Source organism: Heptranchias perlo, chromosome 25 (genome assembly GCF_035084215.1).
Source record: "Heptranchias perlo isolate sHepPer1 chromosome 25, sHepPer1.hap1, whole genome shotgun sequence".
NCBI lineage: Eukaryota > Metazoa > Chordata > Chondrichthyes > Hexanchiformes > Hexanchidae > Heptranchias > Heptranchias perlo.
The window spans coordinates 24,619,269-24,641,864 of NC_090349.1; the positions used below are offsets into that span (position 1 = coordinate 24,619,269).

At 43.9% G+C, this 22,596-nt stretch overlaps 1 protein-coding gene across 1 annotated transcript; it reads right to left on the bottom strand.

Annotated features, from left to right (window-relative positions):
• Positions 1-11,355: 11,355 nt before the first annotated feature.
• LOC137342378 (hydroxycarboxylic acid receptor 1-like) lies at positions 11,356-12,557 on the bottom strand. Its single transcript, XM_068006305.1, has one exon. It carries the CDS (start codon positions 12,531-12,533, stop codon positions 11,472-11,474), a length of 1,062 nt encoding a protein of 353 aa, XP_067862406.1. The 5' UTR covers positions 12,534-12,557; the 3' UTR covers positions 11,356-11,471.
• Between the last annotated feature and the right edge of the window lie 10,039 nt (positions 12,558-22,596).

A 22,596-nucleotide genomic window follows, 5' to 3' on the forward strand; every position in this document is an offset into this window, starting at 1 on the left:
CGATCTGGGCAATTCGCCTCATAATGGTACTTAGAGTCACATCTAAAGCATCTATTAATTTTTTCTCGGGCATTCCTGGGATTCTTTTGCCCATTATTACTGTACCAATTTTGTGTTCTGTTGATATAACTTCATTTGCTCTATCAGCTTTCATCACCAATCTGGCTGTCTTTAAACCTTCCATCAGATCGACGGAAAATTTTGAAACCTGGTCTGGCGTCTGCGTTTAGTATCTGGAACATTTCAAAACCTGGTAACCATCAAATCTTCCATTCTTTGTGTCACAGCGGAAGATCCCATTTGTTCCATGGAGGCTAACAGGAATGAATGCTGCCCCAGGAATTTTTTTAAGGCAGCAGACATTTGATCCAACGGAGTCTCCTTTTCTGAGAACTGGACGCCAGTTAGAACCAGTTGCCTGTCCATATAAGACACCTTAGCACAATCTAGTAATTTAAATGCTAGTATCGATCCAGGAATTCCCAAATGGATCTTTGTCAACCTTTTCTACAATTTGTTAAAGTCCATGATATACACTTCCATTAAATGACCGTCTGTTTTCCGAAATCTATCAAATACTGACCAGGCTTCAGAGGCACTTAACAGGTCATCTTTCTTGTAGATTTGATCCAGAAATTCTATTAGAAAGGTAAAACCTTCATCATTTTCCAAAAGATCTGCATCCAGCTCAGAAAATACTTTACTTCTGATTTTACTTTGTTCAAGAAGCGACAACGCCAAGGCCATGCCTTGTTTTCTCTTTGGCGGGGTAGTAACCCTTGCCCACATATCAACCTCATTCTTCCACTGGTCACATGGTTCAAACTCTGAGAACGTCGGAGGGAAATCGTACCTCAACGGTTTAAACATGCTTTCTGCCATTTTCCACAATGGCCACTAGACTTTCAAGTTTTGTTTTAAGTCCAATAAAAAAATCGTAGTTTCCAATCCCACCTTTAGGCAACCATCCTCTGCTACCATGTTATAAATTAGATAGCTAGGCGGTGATGAATTAAATACTAGAGCCTAATCTTCAGTTGCTTCCATGCCTTTATTCACGGAGCTCCACATTACACCCACACTACACCCTAGATCAACGTTCTTATAAATGGATACGAGAGAGTTCCAAATTAATACGCACAACCTGAATACAATTAACACTAATTTATATAAATCACATGGATACAATTAACATCCTGCACTTTGGGACTGGGCCCTTCACCTGGTGCCTTGCACTGTGGGACTGGGCCCTTCACCTGGTGCCCTGCACTGTGGGACTGGGCCTATGAACACGACAATGGCGTAAACCACGATGAAGTCTCTGCTTACAGCTCTGACAGCTTCCATCGCAACTAACACTGCTGACAGGGAAGCTCAGATGGCTGCTATCTTTGCTCTGGGGGCCAGTGCTGTCATGGGCTTCTAGAGCGTCACATCACTCCTGCACTCTGTTATGGAGCATGTAGCAGACGACCACAAATCTGGGTACACTCTCAGGGCTGTAGTGTAAGGTGTTTGAGTCAAACTTATGTAGCATTTCTCATTATAATGCTTGATTTTAACCCCATCACCCGATGAGATCGGCTCACGTGAGGGGGTTACAATCGCAGCAGCGTGCAACTCACCGACTTCCTGTCGACCTCGTGCCCCGTGCCATTTTAACTGGCGCATTTTATGCAGCATGTGAGGCCCTCACACCAGGCAGGGTACTTGCGCTTGTAATTGCCAGCTCGCCCACTGGGGGTGGCTCCTGACATTTAAAGACAGCCTGTACCTCTTAAAGGGGAAGTGCCCTTGGTGACACACTGTGCTGTTGCTGAATGAAAAATGTCCAAAGTTTGCCTAATAGCATAGATAGAGGCTTCAGTACCGTAACAGCCCTCCTGCAGTCTGCTCCCGCAAATCAGTGTGCACGCAGAGGCGCAGCCCCATACGAGTGGCTATGACACCAGAGGAGAGGAATATTCTGTCCTCTCTTGGCAATGACAGCATGCCAATTCACCCGCTAACCCCTGAACCAATGTCCATCCTGGTGCCAGGAAGCCAGCTGCGCCAGACTATCCCGGCAGTAGCCGAGAGGCTGCAATTTGCAGCCAGGCCTTCTCAGGTATGAGCTGCTTGAGGTCGCTGACCGTGGCCATCTTGAGCGCCCACGTTGGAAGCACTGCAGCCTTCCACCTCCCACACTGCAGCCACTGGGGTAGCACCTCGTAAGAGCACCAGAATAGATAGGGGAGCATTAAAGTCAGGCACTGGGGGCTTGACCAGGGAGATCCTTGGGGCTCGATGTTAGCAGGGCTGCGGGTTCGCGGCGGGGGGGCTATCGGGCGCGTGGGTAACGCGCCCGGTGAAATGAGTCAGCCACCCGCGCGATCGCAGCCCAATTAGATCCACTTACCTGGTCTTCAGGGTTCCCCACTGCTGATCTGTGCGTCGAGCGGGCTGCGCATGCGCAGTAAGATCTGTCAGCTGGAGGAGCTCTGTTAAAAGGGGCAGTCCTCCACTGACAGATGCTGCAACAAATAGAAAAAATTACAGCATGGAGCAGCCCAGGGGGAAGGCTGCTCCCAGTTTAATGATGCCTCACTCCAGGTATCAATACATGGGTTGAGGAGGAGGGGGAGGACAGAGATCTTCCCCCCGGCAGGCGGGAGGAAGCGGCCTGCCTCTGCCACCAGGAAGGCCTGGCTCGAGGTGGCAGAGGAGGTCACCTGCACCACCAACATATCGCCCACCTGCATACAATGCAGGAGGCGCTCCAATGACCTCAGTAGGTCAGCCAAAGTGAGTACACTTATTCATTCCCCTACACTCCATCTGCCACATCACCGCCCCCACCCCACATCTCCTTCAGCACTGCCAACACTACTCTGTCACATCACCCCTCATACCCACTCAAACCTCATCCTCATCTTACCTGCACTTACTCACCTCGCCAGTACTCATCCCGCCACTACCACTCAACCCAATCCTCATACAATCTCATGGCTCTATCTCATACTCACCCTCTCGTGCATCTCTTTCACGGTCAGCCTCACCGAACCTGTGCTGCAGCCACAGAGCACGCATCACATATGTGCAGTAGGCAGCGTAAGGCAAACGTGTCGTGAGCATGAAGGGGATGCACAAGGGTGTTTGAGGGTTTGTCATGGTTGTTACTTATATTGAATTTCTGACCAACTCACATTACATATTATATTGGCACCACTACTGCCATGTATTTGCGAATCTTGTCTGGTTTGTGCAATAATGCCCTTTCCTGAGGATCACTATGAAGACCCACAACGGATGCCACCCATTGTGTCACTGCAGAGTGGGTGTAGGTGTATTTGCAGGGCTCTTTTGTGCAGACGGCTGAGAGACGTCGGCGATGTCCCCGGTGGCACCCTGGAAGGATGCGGAGGAGAAGTTGTTGAGGGAGTGGTGACTTTGACAGCGACAGGTAAGAAGATGATGCTCGGGCCAGCCAGGAGCAGCTTGGCATGAAGGAGGCTGCAGATGTCCACGACTACATGTCGAGTGACTCTGAGCCTCCGTGTGCACTGCTGCTCAGAGAGGTCCAGGAAGCTGAGCCTCGGTCTGTGGACCCTGTGGCGAGGGTAGTGCCCTCTGCGATGCATCTCTCGCTGTGGTATCCTTCCCTCCTGCTGTACAGGTGGATGTGTCACAGCACTCTGTTGTGGAGCTCCACGTGTCAGAGGTGGACGGCGTGGATGGCGAGGCTGGTGAGGCTGGTAATGCTGTTCGCCCTCCAAGGAGGTCATGACTGCAGCTACGGCGGCCCCCATCCGGAAGATGTACATCTGAGGGGGTCTGCAAGGTAGGTACATGTCTCTGGACCCCGGGGTAAGTGTGCAAGTTGGTGACTTTGATTATCAGGAGGAGGGTGGTGGAGGCCAAACTTTGTCCCAGGTGACAGAGTGGCCTCCTGCAATGAGTGAGGGTCTCCCCCCACACCTGTCAAATGGACCTTTGCAGCTGCCACAGGCATCGCACTGCAAGGTGCATGGCCAAGTGCCCCCTCCACCCCCTGGAGATTGTCCTGTATTTCCACGTACTTACTGCCCTGCAAAACACCAGCACTATGAATGTGGCAGTGGTGAGTCCGTTTGGTACCTCTCAGGTCGAAGAGATCATGCAGCTGAAAGGTCACACAGGCGTGCGATTCTTCAACACTGTTTTGGCTGGGAGTCATTTCCGCTACTTTGAAGCTGCAGTATCTGAGCATTTAATGGTACTTTGTGAAGCTTGCTGAGAGTTTAAAGGGACCCCTGCATAGTGAAATAGTGGATTTCTCCCTGGGGATTCCATTCTTCCTGTACTTTGACGAGGACAATTGTTGAGACATGGATGAGGACAAAGGAAACACTGTGAAGACTGATAGGGTTGAATAACCACACAATTAAAGGGAAGTCGACACTGATATAAATTATAGAAAGTTCCTCGGAACAAACAAGTTGAGACATATCCTTGCCTAGTAATTGACTTCCTATTGTGTAGATGCAAATGGTGTCACTCGAGGCCACATCTAATCTCGTTAACTCTTGAATTACTTTGGGAGCTTTTGACCTTGTTACTTGATAAACAACCAACAAAGACAGTCAATCTAGGGAAAGATAACAAGTAAAACAACAAAAATGGTAAAAAGACAAAATTAAAGGTTCTTTATCTGAATGCACGCAGCATTTGTAATAAGATGAATTGACGGCACAAATAGAAACAAATGGGTATGATCTCGTTGCCATTACAGAGACATGGTTGCAAGGTGACCAAGGTTGGGAACTGAACATTCAGGGGTATCTGACTTTTCTGAAGGATAGAAAGAAAGGAAAAGGTGGTGGTGTAGCTCTGTTAATAAAGGATGAAATTGGTACAAAAGTGAGAAATGATCTTGACTCAGAAGATCAAGATGTAGAATCAATTTGGGTGGAGGTAAGAAATAGCAAGGGTAGGAAATCATTGGTGGGAGTAGTCTATAGGCCCCCTAAGAGTAGCTACACTGTAGGGTAAAATGTAAATCAAGAAATAATGGGGGCTTTTAAAAAAGGTAATGCAATAATCATGGGCGATTTTAACTTTCATATGGATTGGACAAATCAAATTGGCAAAAGTAGCCCTGAGGATGAGTTCATAGAGTGTATTCGGGACTGTTTCTTAGAACAATACGTTGTGGAACCAACCAGGGAACAGGCCATTTTAGTTCTGGTAATGGGTAATGAGACAGAATTAATTCATGACCTCAAGGTAAAGGAGCCCTTAGGAAACAGTGATCATAATATGATAGAATTTCACATCCAGTTTGAGAATGAGGATCTTGGATCTGAAACTACTGTATAAACCTAAATAAGGGCAATTACAATGGCATGAGGACAGAGTTGGCTAAAGTGGACTGGGAAAACAGATTAGAAGGATTGGCAGACATTTAAAAAGATATTTTATGACTCTCAACAAAAATATATCCCAGTAAGGAGGAAAGACTCCATGGGAAGGTATACCAACCATGCTAACTAAGGAAATTAAGGATGGTATCAAGCTAAAAGAAAAGGCATACAACGTGGCAAAGATTAGTGGTAAGCCCGAAGATTGGGAAAACTTTAGAAACCAGCAAAGGAGGACTAAAAAAATAACGAAGAGGTAGAAAATAGATTATGAGAGTAAACTAGCAAGAAATATAAAAACTGACAGTAAGAGCTGTTACAAGTATATGAAAAGGAAGACAGTAGCTAAAGAAAGTATAGGTCCCTTAGAGGATGAGACTGGGAAATAATAATGGAAAGCAAGGAAATGGCAGAGGCATTGAACAGATATTTTGTATCAGTCTTCACAGTAGAAGATGCTAAAAGCATACCAATAATAGTAGATAATCAAGGGGCAAAGGGAAGGGAGGATCTAAAAACAATAACTATCACTAGAGAAAAAGTACTAGGCAAAATAATGGGTCTGCAGGCCAACAAGTCCCCTGGATCCGATGGCTTGCACCCAAGGGTTTTAAAAGAAGTGGCTACAGAGATAGTAGATTAATTGGTTGTAATCTTCCAAAATTCACCAGAGTCTGGAAAGGTCCCGGCAGATTGGAAAACCTCAAATGTAACGCCCCTTTTCAAGAAAGGAGGGAGACAGAAAGCAGGTAACTATAGACCAGTTAGCTTAACATCTGTCATTGGGAAAATGCTAGAATCAATTATTAAGGAAGTAGTAGCAGGACATTTAGAGACTCAAAATAAAATCAAGGAGAGTCAACATGGTTTTATGAAAGGGAAATCGTGTTTGATAAATTTATTATAGAGTCCTTTGAGGAAGTAACGAGCAGGGTGGATAAAGGGGAATCAGTAGATGTAGTGTATTTGGATTTCCGAAAGGCATTCGATAAGGTGCCACATAAAAGGTTACTGCACAAGGTAAGAGCTCATGGTGTTGGGAGTAATATATTAGCGTGGATAGAGGATTGGCTAACTAACAGAAAACACACAGTCGGGATAAAGGGGTCATTTTCAGGATGGCAATCTGTAACTAGTGGGGTGCCGCAGGGATCAGTGCTGGGGCCTCAACTATTTACAATATATATCAATGACTTGGATGAAGCAAGCGAGTGTAATGTGGCCAATTTTGCTGATGATACAAAGATAGTTGGTAAAGTATAAGTTGTGAGGAGGACACAAAATGTCTGCAAAGGGATATAGATAGGTTAAGCAAATAGGCAAAAAATTGACAGATGGAGTATAATGTGGGAAAATGTGAAGTCATCCATTTTGGCAGGAAGAATAAAAAAGCAAAATATTATATAAATGGAGAAAGACTACAGAATGCTGCGGTACAGAGGGATTTGGGTGTCCTGGTACATGAAACACAAAAGGTTAGCATACAGGTGCAGCAGGTAATTGGGAAGACAAATGGAATATTGGCCTCTATTTCAAGAGGGATGGAATACAAAAGCAGGGAAGCATTGCTACAAATATACAGGATGCTGGTGAGACCACACCTAGAGTACTGCGTATAGTTTTGGTCCCCTTATTAAAGGAAGGATATACTTGCATTGGAGACGGTTCAGAGAAGGTTCACTAGGTTGACTCCTGGTATGGAAGGGTTTTCTTATGAGGAAAGATGGAGCAGGTTAAGCCTATACTCACTGGAGTTTAGAAGAATGAGAAGAGATCTTATTGAAACATATAAGATTCTGCGGGGGCTTGACAAAGTAAATGCGGAGAGGATGTCTCCCCTCATAGGGGAATCTAGAACTAGGGGGCATATTCTCAGAATAAGGGGTTGCCCATTTAAGATGGAGATGAGGAGAAATTTCTTCTCTCAGAGGGCTGTGAACCTTTGGAATTCTTTGCCCCAAAGAACAGTGGAGGCTGAGTCATTGAATATATTCAAGGCTGAGTTAGACAAATTTTTGATTGGCAAGGGAGTAAAAGGATATGGGGAACAGGCAAGAAAGTGGAGTTGAGGCCAGAATCAGATCAGCCATGATCTCATTAAATGGCGGAGCAGGCTCAAAGGTTCAAATGGTCCATTCCTGCTCCTATCTCTTATGTTCGTATGTTCTTATGTAAGTACAGGGAAGTCACACTTCACTCTAGACAGGACACAGTAATCTGTGTGAGATCAAACTTTGACGGGAGAAATGTCACATGGTTTGAGTGAACAAAGACACAGCAATCTTTGTGGGGAAATGGCCGTTTCAAAGCCAGTTGTCTTTAAGTGGTGTTTGAATGGCAGACCGAGACGATCAGTGTGTATTAAATAGGTTTCAGTAGGTGTGTCCAGAGTATGAGGAAAAGGTGGCACAAAGGGACCATGCTTTGGCTGTTAGTTGTGTACAATACTGAAGCTGCTGTCTCTACCGTACTGTATCCAGACGCAGGCTGGAATTAAAGAATGTATATCTACATTTGATTGTACCCTGTTTGTTCAAACTGCTTTTAATAAAGGATAGACTTTCCTTTAATTGGAAGAAGCCGAGGCATAAGAGCAGGGAGTTTATGCTAGAACTGCATAAAACATAGGTTAGGCCACAGATTGAGTACTGCGTACCGTTCTGGTCACCACATTACAGCAAAAATGTGCATGCACTAGAGGGTACAGAGGAGATTTACAAGGATGCTGCCAGGGCTGGAGAATTTAAGCTATGAGAAAAGATCGGATAGGCTGGGGGTGTTTTCTTTGGAACAAAGGAGGCTGAGGGGAAATTTAATTGAGGTATATAAAATTATGATGCGAATAGATAGAGTGGAAAGGAAGGACTTATTTCCCTTAGCAGAGGGGTCAGTGACCAGGGGGCATAGATTTAAAGTAATTGTTAGAAGGATTAGACGGAAGCTGAGGAGAAATTTTTTCACCCAGAGAGTGGTGTGGGTCTGGAACTCACTGCCTGAAAGGGCGGTAGAGGCAGAAACCCACAACACATTTAAAAAGTACTTGGATGTGCACTTGAAGTGCCGTAACCCACGGAGCTACGGACCAAGTGCTGAAAAGTGGGATTAAGCTGGATAGCTCTTTCTTGGCCAGCACGGACACAATCTGCTGAATGGCCTCCTTCTGTGCCGTAACTTTCTATGATTCCAAGCCTACTGTATTCTGCTTACGACAAGTATTCGTTAACATAGAAGACTACCACCTTCGTTAACAACAATAATGAGGACATGGAGGAGGAAAGGATGGAAGCCAGGAGAGTGCAGCAGCATCTTTGCAGGCAACACCTGACCCACATGTGTCCACTCCACAGGGTCTACAGACCAGAGAAGACCTATCTGGATTTTTGCCATGAGAAGTATCTGAGAAACGGCTGAAACTGTGACTGTCATACGTGTTGGAACTTGACATGCAACCTCCTTCCACATATGAACATAAGATCAGGAGTGGGCCATTCAGCCCGTCGAGCCTGTTCCACCATTCAATTAGATCATGGCTGATCTGTACCTCTGGGGGCACTGCCTTCTCTGTGGCTGTGAAGGTGACAACAGCCTTTAACTTTTGTGCATCCAGATGCTTCCACGCAGCCTCTGGTAACATTAATCATATCAGTCAGTCGGATGTTCATCGCTGCATTACACAGGTCATGGGTGCTCCAGATATGCCACTGAGTTCATTAACACCCACGTGGATACAGCAACGCAGAGAGAAAGAGAGCCATCAACTTCTTCCCAAGTGGCTGTAATTCCACAAGATGCAGGGTGTTATTGATACCACCCAGTGGCAATGAAGGTCCTGTCTGGAAACCCCACCAACCTCATCAACAGGAAGGGATCTCATTCCCTCAAGCCATCTCATTACGCATGATAATGTGTGTGACCTAGTGTGTAGCCCTGATTAGTTTACTCTCAGTCAATCCAGGATACTTGGACTGATCATCTTCAGCTATGTGACAGGGTGGCTCATAGGAGACTGGGGTACATGACCCAGCCTTGGCTCATGCCACATTTTTGGCATCTGAGGACAAAACCTGGGCACTACCAGGATCATTGTAAACAACACCCATCGTATTCTCAATTCCAATTTCCCTGTATTGGGGATTCATGGAGTAACATCCAGCAAGGGTTTGTAGAACTGTAGTGACTTGCTACAACCTCCATAATGTGGCCATTACAAGGGGATTGCACCTTCCAGGCATAGAAGGTGAAAAGGAAGAAGCTGAGCTAAATGAAGCCATCTCAAAAATTGTGGAGAGCTCAGGGTGAAGTACACCTGCCTGGATCTTTAGGTGTGGGTATCAGCAGGTCGGGGCCAGTAACTGCCTAAGGTGCCTGATCAACCTGGCCTCTCTCCACAAATAGAAGTGGACCCCAAGAGAAGCCCAAATGTCCTTTGTGGAGCCTGGAGGAGAACTCCTGTATTTTCTGACAGTCTTTTTCTGGTCCCATCTCATTCTAAAGATGTGATTTTCCCCCTTTAGGTGGCCCTGTCATGTAACGTTATGCCATAGCACCACCTTTAGGTGTAATACTTTGAGACCACTGAGTAGGCAAAACTGTGAAAGATGGAGTTGAATGTGGGGAAGTGTGAGGTCACCCACTTTGGAACTAAGAGAGACATCAGAATATTTTCTAAATGGCAAGAAACTAGGAACTGTGGAGGTGCAAAGGGATTTAGATGTCCAGGTACACAAATCACTAAAAACTAGTACATAGGAAATCAAAAAGGCGAATGGAATGTTGGTCTTTATCGCAACAGGGCTGGAACACAAAGCGAAGGAAGTTTTGCTTCAGTTGTTCAGAGCCTTGGTCAGTCCCAATCTGGATGACAGCGTTAAGTTTTGGACAACGCACTTCTGCCAGCTGTGTGTGAACCTCTGATCTCCTTGTATTAGTTGCTTTTAATGCACCAGCTTGTGGCCTGTCCCATCAGTGGCCCAATCCTTTGGTTCTCTTGAAAAGTCCTCTTGGCGATACCAAACGCATTGTTCATCGACCAGTCAGCTATGTGCTGTAAGCTGTGCTCCTCCGAATTTTGCCACTTTGCTTCCCGAAGTCCAATCCTGATTAACAATGCCGTACTAGATTACTAGAGTATAATCACTGTCCACTGACAAATAATTAACATCCTGCAACGAATCTCCTCTTTGCGCACATACCCCTCCCACACAGAGCAGAATAACCATTCCACCATCATAACCCCTTGTTTCTCCAGCCCAATCCCCAATTTCCCTTTACCCCTCTTCCTGGACCTCTCTCCCCCTCCTCTCCGCGCCCCCTCTTCCCTCCCCTATAATGATGAATCAAGATACAGCAAGTATTTCTAATGTAATTCATATTTACATCAGCTATTATCCAACTCCTATGATGGCAACCGAGCAACATCTCCAGGGCAGTAGTTCATTTATTCCTCTGGTAGTTTTTGGATTCCACTCAAGAATGAGGCACAAGTTGCAAAACAGTAAAAGTCTCAGCATTGATTGGTCAATTGCAATTACATAATAATAAAATATTGGAAGATCTAAATAATAATTAACAGCCAGAGGAGAACATTATTTCTCTATACCATGTAAAAGTTTACAAAGTAATTATTAATTATTAAGTAATTATTCTACTTCAAATTTTTTCTCTTTTAGTTACCGTCCTTGTTTCTATTTAGCTGTATTTTTCGTGGCCTTTGTTGGTGTTTTGTAACACATTTTCTCAGTAAACCACCTCAAGATTATACCACAATGGTTCAGTACTTCCAGCAATGGTACGAGAGAAATATATTGTGGTTGGGTGGAGTGGGATGCGGCTGGCAAGGGAGAATTTTACATACACCAGGACACATCACAATCTCTAAACCCTGTAAAAAATTGTTCCATTACTTTAAAGAATTTAAAGAAATATTTTGCAGGTGCATAACACTTGACTTTGAAAATTGCAGTTTATTTCAGCACACATTCATTAGAAACACATTACCTGATTAAAAAATGTTTCAACTTCAAATCATTCCAAGGCTTTGCACTTATTCACAGGCTATACTTTAATTAAACAAGCTGATATTTAGCAGATAGCTCATACATTCATTGTTGACTCAGTCTGGGATTGATCACAGGTATTACAGACTGGTACGTTTTTTAGATGTTGATCCAAAACTAGTTCTCTTTTGGGCTCTCTTGGTTGAATTCCTTCACTCGTTGCTGATGTGAAAAGGTTTAAATTAAGAGGAACAAGAGCTTTCTTCAAAGTAACATTAAATGTCGAACTTGAGAAGTGATAAATAACTGGGTCGAGCACACTGTTCAGATATGTCATAAATAGTGTATTATAAAATACCTGAACAGCTGTTTCATATGACTTGCAGTCTTCTCTGCGTCTTTGCTTTGTAATTACAACAGCGAGTAGAGCAATGTTTGTGGGCAAGAAACAAAATATAAAAACCGCTGCCACAGCTATCACAAGCTTTACTGCTCGTTTATGTTTACCCCTCATTTCAGTTTCCATCTGTTTTAACTTCCAGATGATACAGGACGTGGAGTACAGGATAATCGAAGCTGGTAAAATAAAATTGAAAAGACCAAAAACAATATCGGTCCAAATTGTCAGAGGATTTAGAGGCTGGTACATGTTGAAGGGCTCACAGTATGTCAGATTGTTGTGCTTGAAGTCGTGATGTTCTGTTAAAAGGTGCAAAGAAATTGTCACTGCTAGAATCCACAGAGCACCTGCTACCTTCACTGCACATCTTGCAGGTATCTTGTTCATTTGATGGTGAGGGTGGACCACCTTAAAATAACGATCGATCGCCGTAGCTGTAAGGAAAACGATGCTCCCCATCCGGTTTAGGGAAATAAAGAATTGATTCACACGACATGCAGCATCACCAAAAATCCAGTTCTTCTCCCGTACAAAGTAATCTGCTCGAAATGGTAAACAGCAGATGAGCAGAGTGTCTGCAATCGCCAGATTCAGTGAATAAACAGTATTTGGTTTAAAGGACTTTGTATGAAAACAAAAGATCCATAAAGCAATTACATTTCCGATGAATCCAAGGATAAATGTTATAATAATTACTGGTGGATTATAGGACGAATTAATGTCTTCAACAGAAGTACATTGCTGGGTCTCGTTGGCCATTGTAGGCAATATTACAGTAAACTCAGTCACAGGCACAGAAATGAGTTAATTAACTGAATGATGCACAACGTTATATAGAATTCTTCCACTTTACATCATAGATCATGGGTGGGGCTATAATAAAGTCAGACTATTTATCGAGTTATATCATAAACCTGCCAGCAATTCTCCTGGAACACCTTCAATATGCATTTACAGATAAATCATTCAAACTATACACCAAACCTATGCAAATATATCAGGCTTTGAATTTGGCTGGAGACGTTATGATAACATAAAACTGTATGGTTCTACTCATTTTGCCTTCATAGATTCACCCAAAGAGGAAATGCTGTAATATTCCTTTTATCTGCCTTGTTAGAAAATTTGCAATCCATGCTCACTGTCAAGTTTTCATTCCCAAAATCAAAATACTATTCAGCAGAGTTGGTTAGCTACCTGCTGATGAGAATGAATTTTATTTTGTAGAAGCTCTTTTTAATGGATTTGTGTCTGGTCCTTAATTTGCAACAGTTCTGTGGCCTTGCAAGAAAAAGTGTTGGTAACTTCCTGCCACACATTCACAGGAGATAAGTGGCTCTTCTGTCCTCTCTCCACCACAACATCCTTTGCTAATTTTTCTTTTCCTTCAGAAATCATAGAATGGTAACAAGATGGCTTCATGAGGTTTAACGCTTCTGAAATAGGTGAAGAGGACTATGGGTTGGTACTGTTGCCTCAACTGTACAGTGCGTTCGGCAATTGGGCAGTGTGATTTTAGCGCACTTGCAATATAACACTGTGAATTTTTCCAAAATCAGTAGTGTGTTCTCGGTAGTGACAGCTCCGTGATGAACTGACTTTGCTGCACTTGTATTAATGCATCCAGTACTCTCCTGATGGTAGTGAATCGTGATAGGGTACGGATTCATTCTTCAAATTTGAATCCCACATTAAGTGCTGGCAGGGTATTATATGGTGTTGGATGGCAGGGTACCAGCAGACAAACCCAAATCTGTCCTCACCCAGTTGCCACACAAACAGGCCTAGAAATTCAATCACGTCCAAAAAAGGGCACACAGTGGTGTGCACTGCACGCGCCTTTTCAAGTTATACCAGGCTGCACGTTAAATTGATGCAGGTGTGCGGGTAGAGCGACCTATGCTATTCATTTGCTGCATGTCTCTTTGGCAGGTCCGGATATCGGATGTCTCTGCCACCACTTAAAGGCAGCCAGCAACTCTTAAAGGGGAGGTGCACTCTGGCAGCAGACAGCAGGAAGCGCCTGCTGAAAGGAGAGAAATGGCTGTAAGACCTGCACATTGGGCCTCCAGGTTCTGCGATGCTGCTTTGGAGGCTCTGGTCCAGGTGGTGGGCAGGCGCAGGGAGATCCTGCTCCACCCAGGGGGCAGAAAGCTCTCCAGGAAACACCTCCGCCGCCAGTGGGAAGAGATTGCAGAGGAGGTCAATGTTAGGAGCTTATTCCCAGGACATGGTTGCAATGCCGGCAATAGTTGAATGACCTCACCAGAGTTGTCAAGGTAAAAATACTGCTCTCTTACTCTTTGCTCACACCTCCACCATCTCCAGCCTCACTACTCACAAAACTCCCATCTCCCACTTCCCTTCACTCTCCTACAACCACTGCACCACACTTCACTTCACTTCCTTCTCCTCCTACTCAAACTCTGCACTTTCTACACTCACCACTATTCCAATCCTCAGTTCCCAACACCTCACATCTGACATACTGCAGAAGAAATATTCAACCACGACACATACATTCTCCAAACACATCACAAGACTCTCACTAACACACTCCCTTCTTCCTTGCAGCAGAAGGTTGTGCACAACTCCAAACAGGACGCTGCCACCTGAGGAGGCTGAGCCCGCCTGCACACCCTGTCCCTGGTCGAACAAAATGTGCTGGCCATCACAGGCAGGGGGAGAGTTATGGACGTGGTGACTGACAATGGTGCAGGGTTTCCTCACACCTTATTCCCTTCTTACTTCTATTTCGCTCTACCCACTCTGCATGACAAACTGCTGCTGCTTTTATCAACCACTCATCTCTCCTTGCTCTCCCTTTACACTAAAATATAACCCTTGTCCCTCTCTATCGTTTCAGGTGCTGACAATGTGGTGATGCCTCCGTCACTTCAGGAAGAGGTCACGTCTTCACTCAGTGAATGGCCAGGCACAAGTGTGCAGGAGCTTGGACAGGGGGACAGGATGTCACAGGTGCCAGCTCACCGGAGGTTGAGTAACATTCTAGCTCTGCTGCAGAGGACTCAGATGTTGACTTCGAGGGCCCAGGCTACCAAAGTAGGCTGATGGGCATATACCAGGAAATACTAAGTACATCAAGCAGCCTGCTAGTGAGCAAGGAGGAGTCCAGTTCCAACTTGTGTCAAGGCTTCATGCAGAGCATGGAGACCGTTCTGTTCAACATGCAGGGCCCTTCACCTGGTGTCCTGTGTTTATAAATCGGATAGCCAGGTGTTGAAGGATAGAATACTAGAGCCGAGTCTTCCGTTGCTTCCACGCCTTTATTCACAAAGCTCCACATTACACCCACAGCAAACCAGAGATCAGCTCGCTTATAAATGGATACAAGAGAGTTCCCAATTGATATGCAGCACCTGAATACAGTTAACACCAGTTGATATAAATCACATGAATACAATTAACAGATTCCCTTCTCCCTCTTTAAATTACAAAAATAAACGTTATATATACAATACAAACAAAATTTTGAAAATTCAAAAATTTCCATTCTCTGTATAACTTATACTATTCAAAGCGTTACATTGTGAGGCGACCCTTCTCCAGGACCCGTAATAATTTCTTCATACATCTACTTCTTTTAGTAAAACAATCCAACAGTTGATAGCTTGAATCCACCCATTTAATTTGAGAGATTTCCTTTCTCTCCAGCATTTGTTTCAAGCCAGCAAGTTCAATCCGTAATCTTTTCTCACTCACATTTTTCGTAGAGTGTACATTAACCCACAATGAATGATTTCTACATAACATTCAATGGGTATAGTATCTTCAGTACTCCCATTGTACAGGATGTCACTCAAAATATTTGCCAAATAGAATCCCATATCCAGTGCGTCGACAAGAGCCAGTGTTTCAGCAGCCAGAGTACTTTTAACAATCCTTTTTATGTTCCTAGCTTCCCAAGCTGGAGGACAACATTTCCCATTCTTCCCCATAAGAAACACTCTGATACCAGCTGCACTAGAATACCCATCAGGAAGATTAGCATGTGAAGCATCACTAAAAATAACGAACTTCATTTTCTTTGCCTCACCTAAGGATGGAAACTTAAGTACCAATTTGTCTATATTTAATTTTTTGTAATGTTTTATCAGCCCGTAAAGCATTCTCGGCTATGGGGTGTTTTGTTGAAGCACTGAACTCCAATACATCAAAACTGGCATCTGGTCTAGTCTGAGTGCACAAACAGTTCAACTGACCAATCAAGCTTCGTAATAGCTCTGTCTCTTCTTTAGATATAACATCACCATTCTGAGATGACCTAGTACGATTCAACCGGACGGGAGTAGCACTCTCATGAACATGTTGCAAAAAGAGCCAAAAAGATTTTGAAGTTTACCTTTCCAGCAGTGGGAGAATCCACTTGAACATTTGTATCACCCAGTTTCTCTTCAAAACCCCTCACTACCAACCTCGCTTAAGCTGAAAAGTCCCATCTGCAAGGACTTTTTCAGTACAAACCCACCAATGCGACAAAGCTGGTTGACCCTTATGTTACCTCAGAATAAACTCCAAATTTGTTCCAACTGTCTCACTCCCTTCATTTTGCCTCTCATACTCGTTTATCCTCAACTTTATTGGCAGCACCCAAAACTTCACGATCATGAAGATTTCTTCTTCTAGTTCTGTTACGTGACTGTTCTGTAGTCTTTGTTTCATTGTCTGACCTGGTCAAGCTACATATTCTACTTCCATTTCTATGTCTGTAGGGACAACTACAAAGAGATCTCCCTCTTTCATTTCTTGTTCGCAATCGTTTTCTCAGGTGAGATTCACTTCCGGACTCCATATCACTACTTGTACTCCACTTTCGTACTCTCCACTCTTTTACCCCATTCTGCCAGCCCATGAACCTCGATTCATGGCCATCATCCTGATCATTCAACCAAAATTTAAACCTACCAGTAGCTTTGCTGGCACATCCCAAAATTGTTGCGTCCCTCCATTCATTAGTCCCTTCTGGAACATATGTCACCTGTGTACCCACTTTGGGTAATTGTTCTGTGGATGTGATAGCTGTGTCAGATGTTGCTTCATCACTGACATTACCCATTGTCCAGTCCTTGATCGACCTCAGTCTGTACATCAGGAACCTCATCAGTAAAATCATAAACATCTGCTCAGAGTCTGAGATTTTATAATTAATTCCAATTCATCGTGAGGAATGAACTTTAACAGTTTGATTGCCTTGTTGGACAATTACTGTCTTACCATCACAACCTATTACCTCACCAGGGTCTTTCCATTCCCTATGGCCCTCTCTTCTACAGTATACCAAATCTCCTGAATTGAACTCTGTTTCAGATGGTCTAATAAGATGCCTCAGCGCTCTACAAATTTCCTCTGATACCTCTGCCTTGATAAAAGCCTGTCTCTCTGCATGCATAACATTTAAATGCTCAAAAAAAATGGCACTAATTGTAGTATCTTCTAGAGCAAGAGCATTATCACAAAGAACACAAGGTAATTTGGGATTGCGCCCACAGACTAGTTGGTAAGCATTATATCCTCCAACCAACTGAAGAGAATTCTTTGCATGAACTGACCATGCGAGGACAGTTGTCAATTTACACATTGTGCGATCAGCCAAAATTTTATGCACCATGCTATCAATCACAGCATGATTCCTTTCACATAGACCAATGCTAAAAGGGCAGTCAGTTGCTGTATTCATGACAATTATATTCATATTTTCACACATATCTCTGAACTCCGCTTTAGCAAATTCACCTCCATTATTGGTCAAAAACTTTGCTGGTGTCCCAAGTCCAGTCCTTATCTATTTTTCCATAATTTTATCGAGAATAACCTTCTTCTCCTTACTATATATTAGTGTAGAAATACTAAATCTCATAGCCAGTTCAATGAAATGTAAGATGAAAACATTTCTGTCTTTGCCCCATACCTTTAGATCCATGGCAGCTACTCTTAACCTTATCGCCTGATGCTATTAATACTTTTTTTTTATTCGTTCATGGGATGTGGACATCAGTGGTGAGGCCAGCATTTATTGCCCATCCCTAATTGCCCTTGAGAAGGTGGTGGTGAGCCGCCTTCTTGAACCGTTGCAGTCCGTGTGGTGAAGGTTCTCCCACAGTGCTGTTAGGAAGGGAGTTCCAGGATTTTGACCAAGCGACGATGAAGGAACGGTGATATATTTCCAAGTGGGATGGTGTGTGACTTGGAGGGGAATGTGCAGTTGGTGTTGTTCCCATGTGCCTGCTGCCCTTGTCCTTCTAGGTGGTAAAGTTCGCAGGTTTGGGAGATGCTGTCGAAGAAGCCTTGGTGAGTTGCTGCAGTGCATCCTGAGGATGGTACACACTGCAGCCACGGTGCACCAGTGGTGAAGGGAGTGAATGTTTAGGGTGGTGGATGGGGTGCCAATCAAGCAGGCTGCTTTGTCCTGGATGGCATCGAGCTTCGAGTGTTGTTGCCTAACACGATGATGAGAAACATCACATTTTATTAAGGGGTTACAATAATGCCCTGACTGGGTAAACTGCAAATCAACCGGTTTCCCAAAAATGATAGCCTCATCGTGTTCCATGTCAAGTTTCATTTTTGCCTTTTTCATGGAAGGTTTACCCAAAAGCATTGGTATCTCACTAGAGACTACACCCATATTTATAAAATGGCTTACTCCAGCTATCTTACATGGAATTACCACTCGCTTGGGTGACCTCAAAGTGTTCTCATCTCAAAACGTAAAACATGTAGACCTTTTATATTCCTTAACCTTGCATTGATCCTCACTGCTTCCTGAATCAAGATAACATTTTTAACCAATCTACCCCACATACAGTTGAAGTATATTTACTATCTAACACCGCACAGTTAAAGGAATCCGCGACTAATACATTCATCACAGGATCAGAACTCCTTGTGACCAGTATAATCTGTTCAGATTCCTCATTATCTTCAACCTCTTCCTCATTTTCTTTATCCTCTTCCTCAGAACTACTTTCTTCATGCATCATTTCAAAGACACTGTGACTTTGCTCTGGGCAATTCGCCTAATAATGATACTTAGAGTCACATCTAAAGCATCTATTAATTTTTCCTCGGGCATTCCTGAGATTCATTCATTATTACTGTCCCAATTTTGTCTTCTGTTGATATAACTGGATTTGTTGTACCTACTTTCGTCACCAATCTGGCTGTCTTTAAACCTTCCGTCAGATCGACGGAAAATTTTGAAACCTGGTCTGGCGCCTGCGTTTAGTATCTGGAACATTTCAAAACCTGGTAACCATCGAATCTTCCATTCTTTGTGTCACAGCGGAAGATCCCATTTGTTCGACGGAGGCTGATGGAAATGACTGTTTCCTCAGGAATTTTTTTAAGGCAGCAGACATTTGATCCCACAGAGTCTCTTTTTCGAAGAACTGGACGCCAGTTAGGACCAGTTGTCTGTCCATATAAGACACGTTAGCACAATCTTTAAATGGTAATATCAATCCAAGAATTCCCAATTGGATCTTTGTCAACCTTTTCTACAATTTGTTAAAGTCCATGATATACACTTCCATTGAATGACTGTCTGTTTTCCGAAATCTATCAAATGCTGACCAGGCTTCATTGGCACTTAACAGGTCATCTTTCTGGTAGATTTGATCCAGAAATTCTATTAGAAAGGTAAAACCTTCATCATTTAGGGATTTACAAGGATGTTGCCAGGGCTGGAGAATTTTAGCTATGAGAAAAGATTGGATAGGCTGGGTTGTTTTCTTTGGAACAAAGGATGCTGAGGGGAGATTTAATTGAGGTATATAAAATTATGACGGGACTTGATAGAGTGGATAGGGAGGACTTCAAAAGGGAACTGAGTAAGTACTTGAAAGGAAAATATTTGAAGGGCTACGGGGATAAGGCAGGGGAGTGGCACCAGCTGGATTGCTCTTGCATAGAGCCGGCGCAGACTCAATGGGCTGAATAACCTTCTTCTCTGCTGTAACCTTTCTATGATTCTAGGACCTATATCCCTTAGCAGAGGGGTCAGTGACCAGGGGGCATAGATTTAAAGTAATTGGTAGAAGGATTAGACGGGAGCTGAAGAAAATTCTTTTCACCCAGAGTGTGGTGAGGGTCTGGAACTCACTGTCTAAAATGGGCGGTAGAGGCAGAAGCTCTCACCTCATTTAAAAAGTACTTGGATGTGCACTTGAAGTGTCGTAACCAACAGGGCTACGGACCAAGTGCTGGAAAGTGAGATTAAGCTAGATAGCTCTTTTTCGGCCAGCACAGACACGATGGGTCGAATGGCCTCCTTCTGTGCCGTAACTTTCTATGATTCTAAGCCTACCATATTCTGCTTACGACAAGTATTTGTTAACAGAGAAGACTACCACCTTCATTAACAACAATAATGAGGACATGGAGGAGGAAAGGGTGGAAGCCAGGAGAGTGCAGCAGCATCTTTGCAGGCAACACCTGACCCACGTGTATCCACACCACAGGGTCTACAGACCAGAGAAGACTGATCTGGATTTTTCCAATGGGAAGTATCTGAGAAGCTGCTGAGACTGTGACCGTCATATGTGTTGGAACTTGACATGCAGCCTCCTTCCACATCGGAACATAAGAACAGAAGTGGGCCATTCAGCCCGTCGAGCATCTTCCACCCTCTGTAGCTCCGGGGGCACTGCCTTCTCTGTGGCTGTGAAGGTGACCACAGGAGTTAACTTTTATGCATCCAGATGCTTCCACGCAGCCTCTGGTAACATTAATCATATCAGTCAGTCAGATGTTCATCACTGCATTACACAGGTCATGGGTGCTTCAGACATGTCTCCAACTTCATTCAGACCCACATGCACCCAGCAACGCAGAGAGAAAGAGAGCCATCAACATCTTCCAAGTGGCTGGAATTCCACAAAATGCAGGGTGTTATTGATACCACCCAGTGGAAATGAAGGCCCTGTCTGGAAACCCCACCAACCTCATCAACAGGAAGGGATCTCATTCCCTCAATGTGCAAATAGTGAGTGATGCTAGCCATCTCATTATGCATGTCAATGCATGCGACCTAGGGTGTAGCCCTGATTAGTTTACTCTCAGTCAATCCAGGATACTAGGATACTTGGACTGATCATCTTCAGCTATGTGACAGGGTGGCTCATAGGAGACTGGGGTACATGACCCAGCCTTGGCTCATGCCACATTTTTGGCATCTGAGGACAAAACTTGGGCACTACCAGGATCATTGTAAACGAGACCCATCGTATTCTCAAGTCCAATTTCCAGATCATTGAGAATCATGCAGTAACATCTAGCAAGGGTTTGTAGAACTGTAGTGACTTGCTGCAACCTCCATAATGTGGCCATTACAAGGGGATTGCACCTTCCAGGCATGGACGGTGAAAAGGAAGAAGCTGAGCTAAATGTAGCCTTCTCAAAAATTGTGGAGAGCTCAGGGTGAAGTACACCTGCCTGGATCTTTAGGTGTGGGTATCAGCAGGTCGGGGCCAGTAACTGCCTAAGATGCCTGATCAACCTGGCCTCTCTCCACATATAGAAGTGGACCCCCTGGAGCAGCCCAAATATCCTTTTTTGACAGTCTTTTTCTGGTCCCTTCTCATTCTAAAGATGTGATTTTCCCCCTTTAGGTGGCCCTGTCATGTAACGTTATGCCATAGCACCACCTTTAGGTGTAATACTTTGAGACCACTGAGTAGGCAAAACTGTGAAAGATGGAGTTGAATGTGGGGAAGTGTGAGGTCATCCATTTCGGAACCAAGAAAGACATCAGATTATTTTCGAAATGGCGAGAAACTAGGAACTGTGGAGGCGCAAAGGGATTTAGATGTCCAGGTACACAAATCACTAAAAACTAGTACATAGGAAATCAAAAAGGCTAATGGAATGTTGGTCTTTATCGCAACAGGGCTGGAATACAAAGCGAAGGAAGTTTTGCTTCAGTTGTTCAGAGCCTTGGTCAATCCCAATCTGAATTACAGTGTTAAGTTTTGGACAACGCACGTCTGCCAGCTGTGTGTGAACCTCTGATCTCCTTGTATTAGTTGCTTTTAATGCACCAGCTTGTGGCCTGTCCCATTAGTGGCCCAATCCTTTGGTTCTCTTGAAAAGTCCTCTTGGCGATACCAAACGCATTGTTCATCGACCAGTCAGCTATGTGCTGCAAGCTGTGCTCCTCCGAATTCTGCCACTTTACTTCCCCAAGACCAATCCTGATTAACAATGCCGTACTAGATTACTAGAGTATAATCACTGTCCACTGACAAATAATTAACATCCTGCAACGAATCTCCTCTTTGCACATATCCCACTTCCACACAGAGCAGAATAACCATTCCAGACATACAATCATAACCCCTCTCCTCTGTTTCTCTAGCCTAATCCCCCATTTCCCTTTACCCCTCTTCCTGGACCTCTCTCCCCCTCCTCTCCGCTCGCCCTCTTCCCTCCCCCATAATGATGAATCAAGATACAGCAAGTATTTCTAATGTAATTCATATTTACATCAGCTATTATCCAACCCTATGATGGCAACCGAGCAACATCTCCAGGGCAGTAGTTCATTTATTCTTCGGGTAGTTTTTGGATTCTACTCAAGAATGAGACACAAGTTGCAAAACAGTAAAAGTCTCAGCATTGATTGGTCAATTGCAATTACATAATAATAAAATATTGGAAGATCTAAATAATAATTAACAGCCAGAGGAGAACATTATTTCTCTATACCATGTAAAAGCATACAAAGGAATTATTAATTATTAAGTAATTATTCTACTTCAAATTTTTTCTCTTTTAATTATCATCCTTGTTTCTATTTAGCTGT

Bases quoted from the DNA above. Each gene is read 5' to 3' on its own strand.
- LOC137342378 (XM_068006305.1), bottom strand. From the start codon at position 12,533: ATGGCCAACGAGACCCAGCAATGTACTTCTGTTGAAGACATTAATTCG.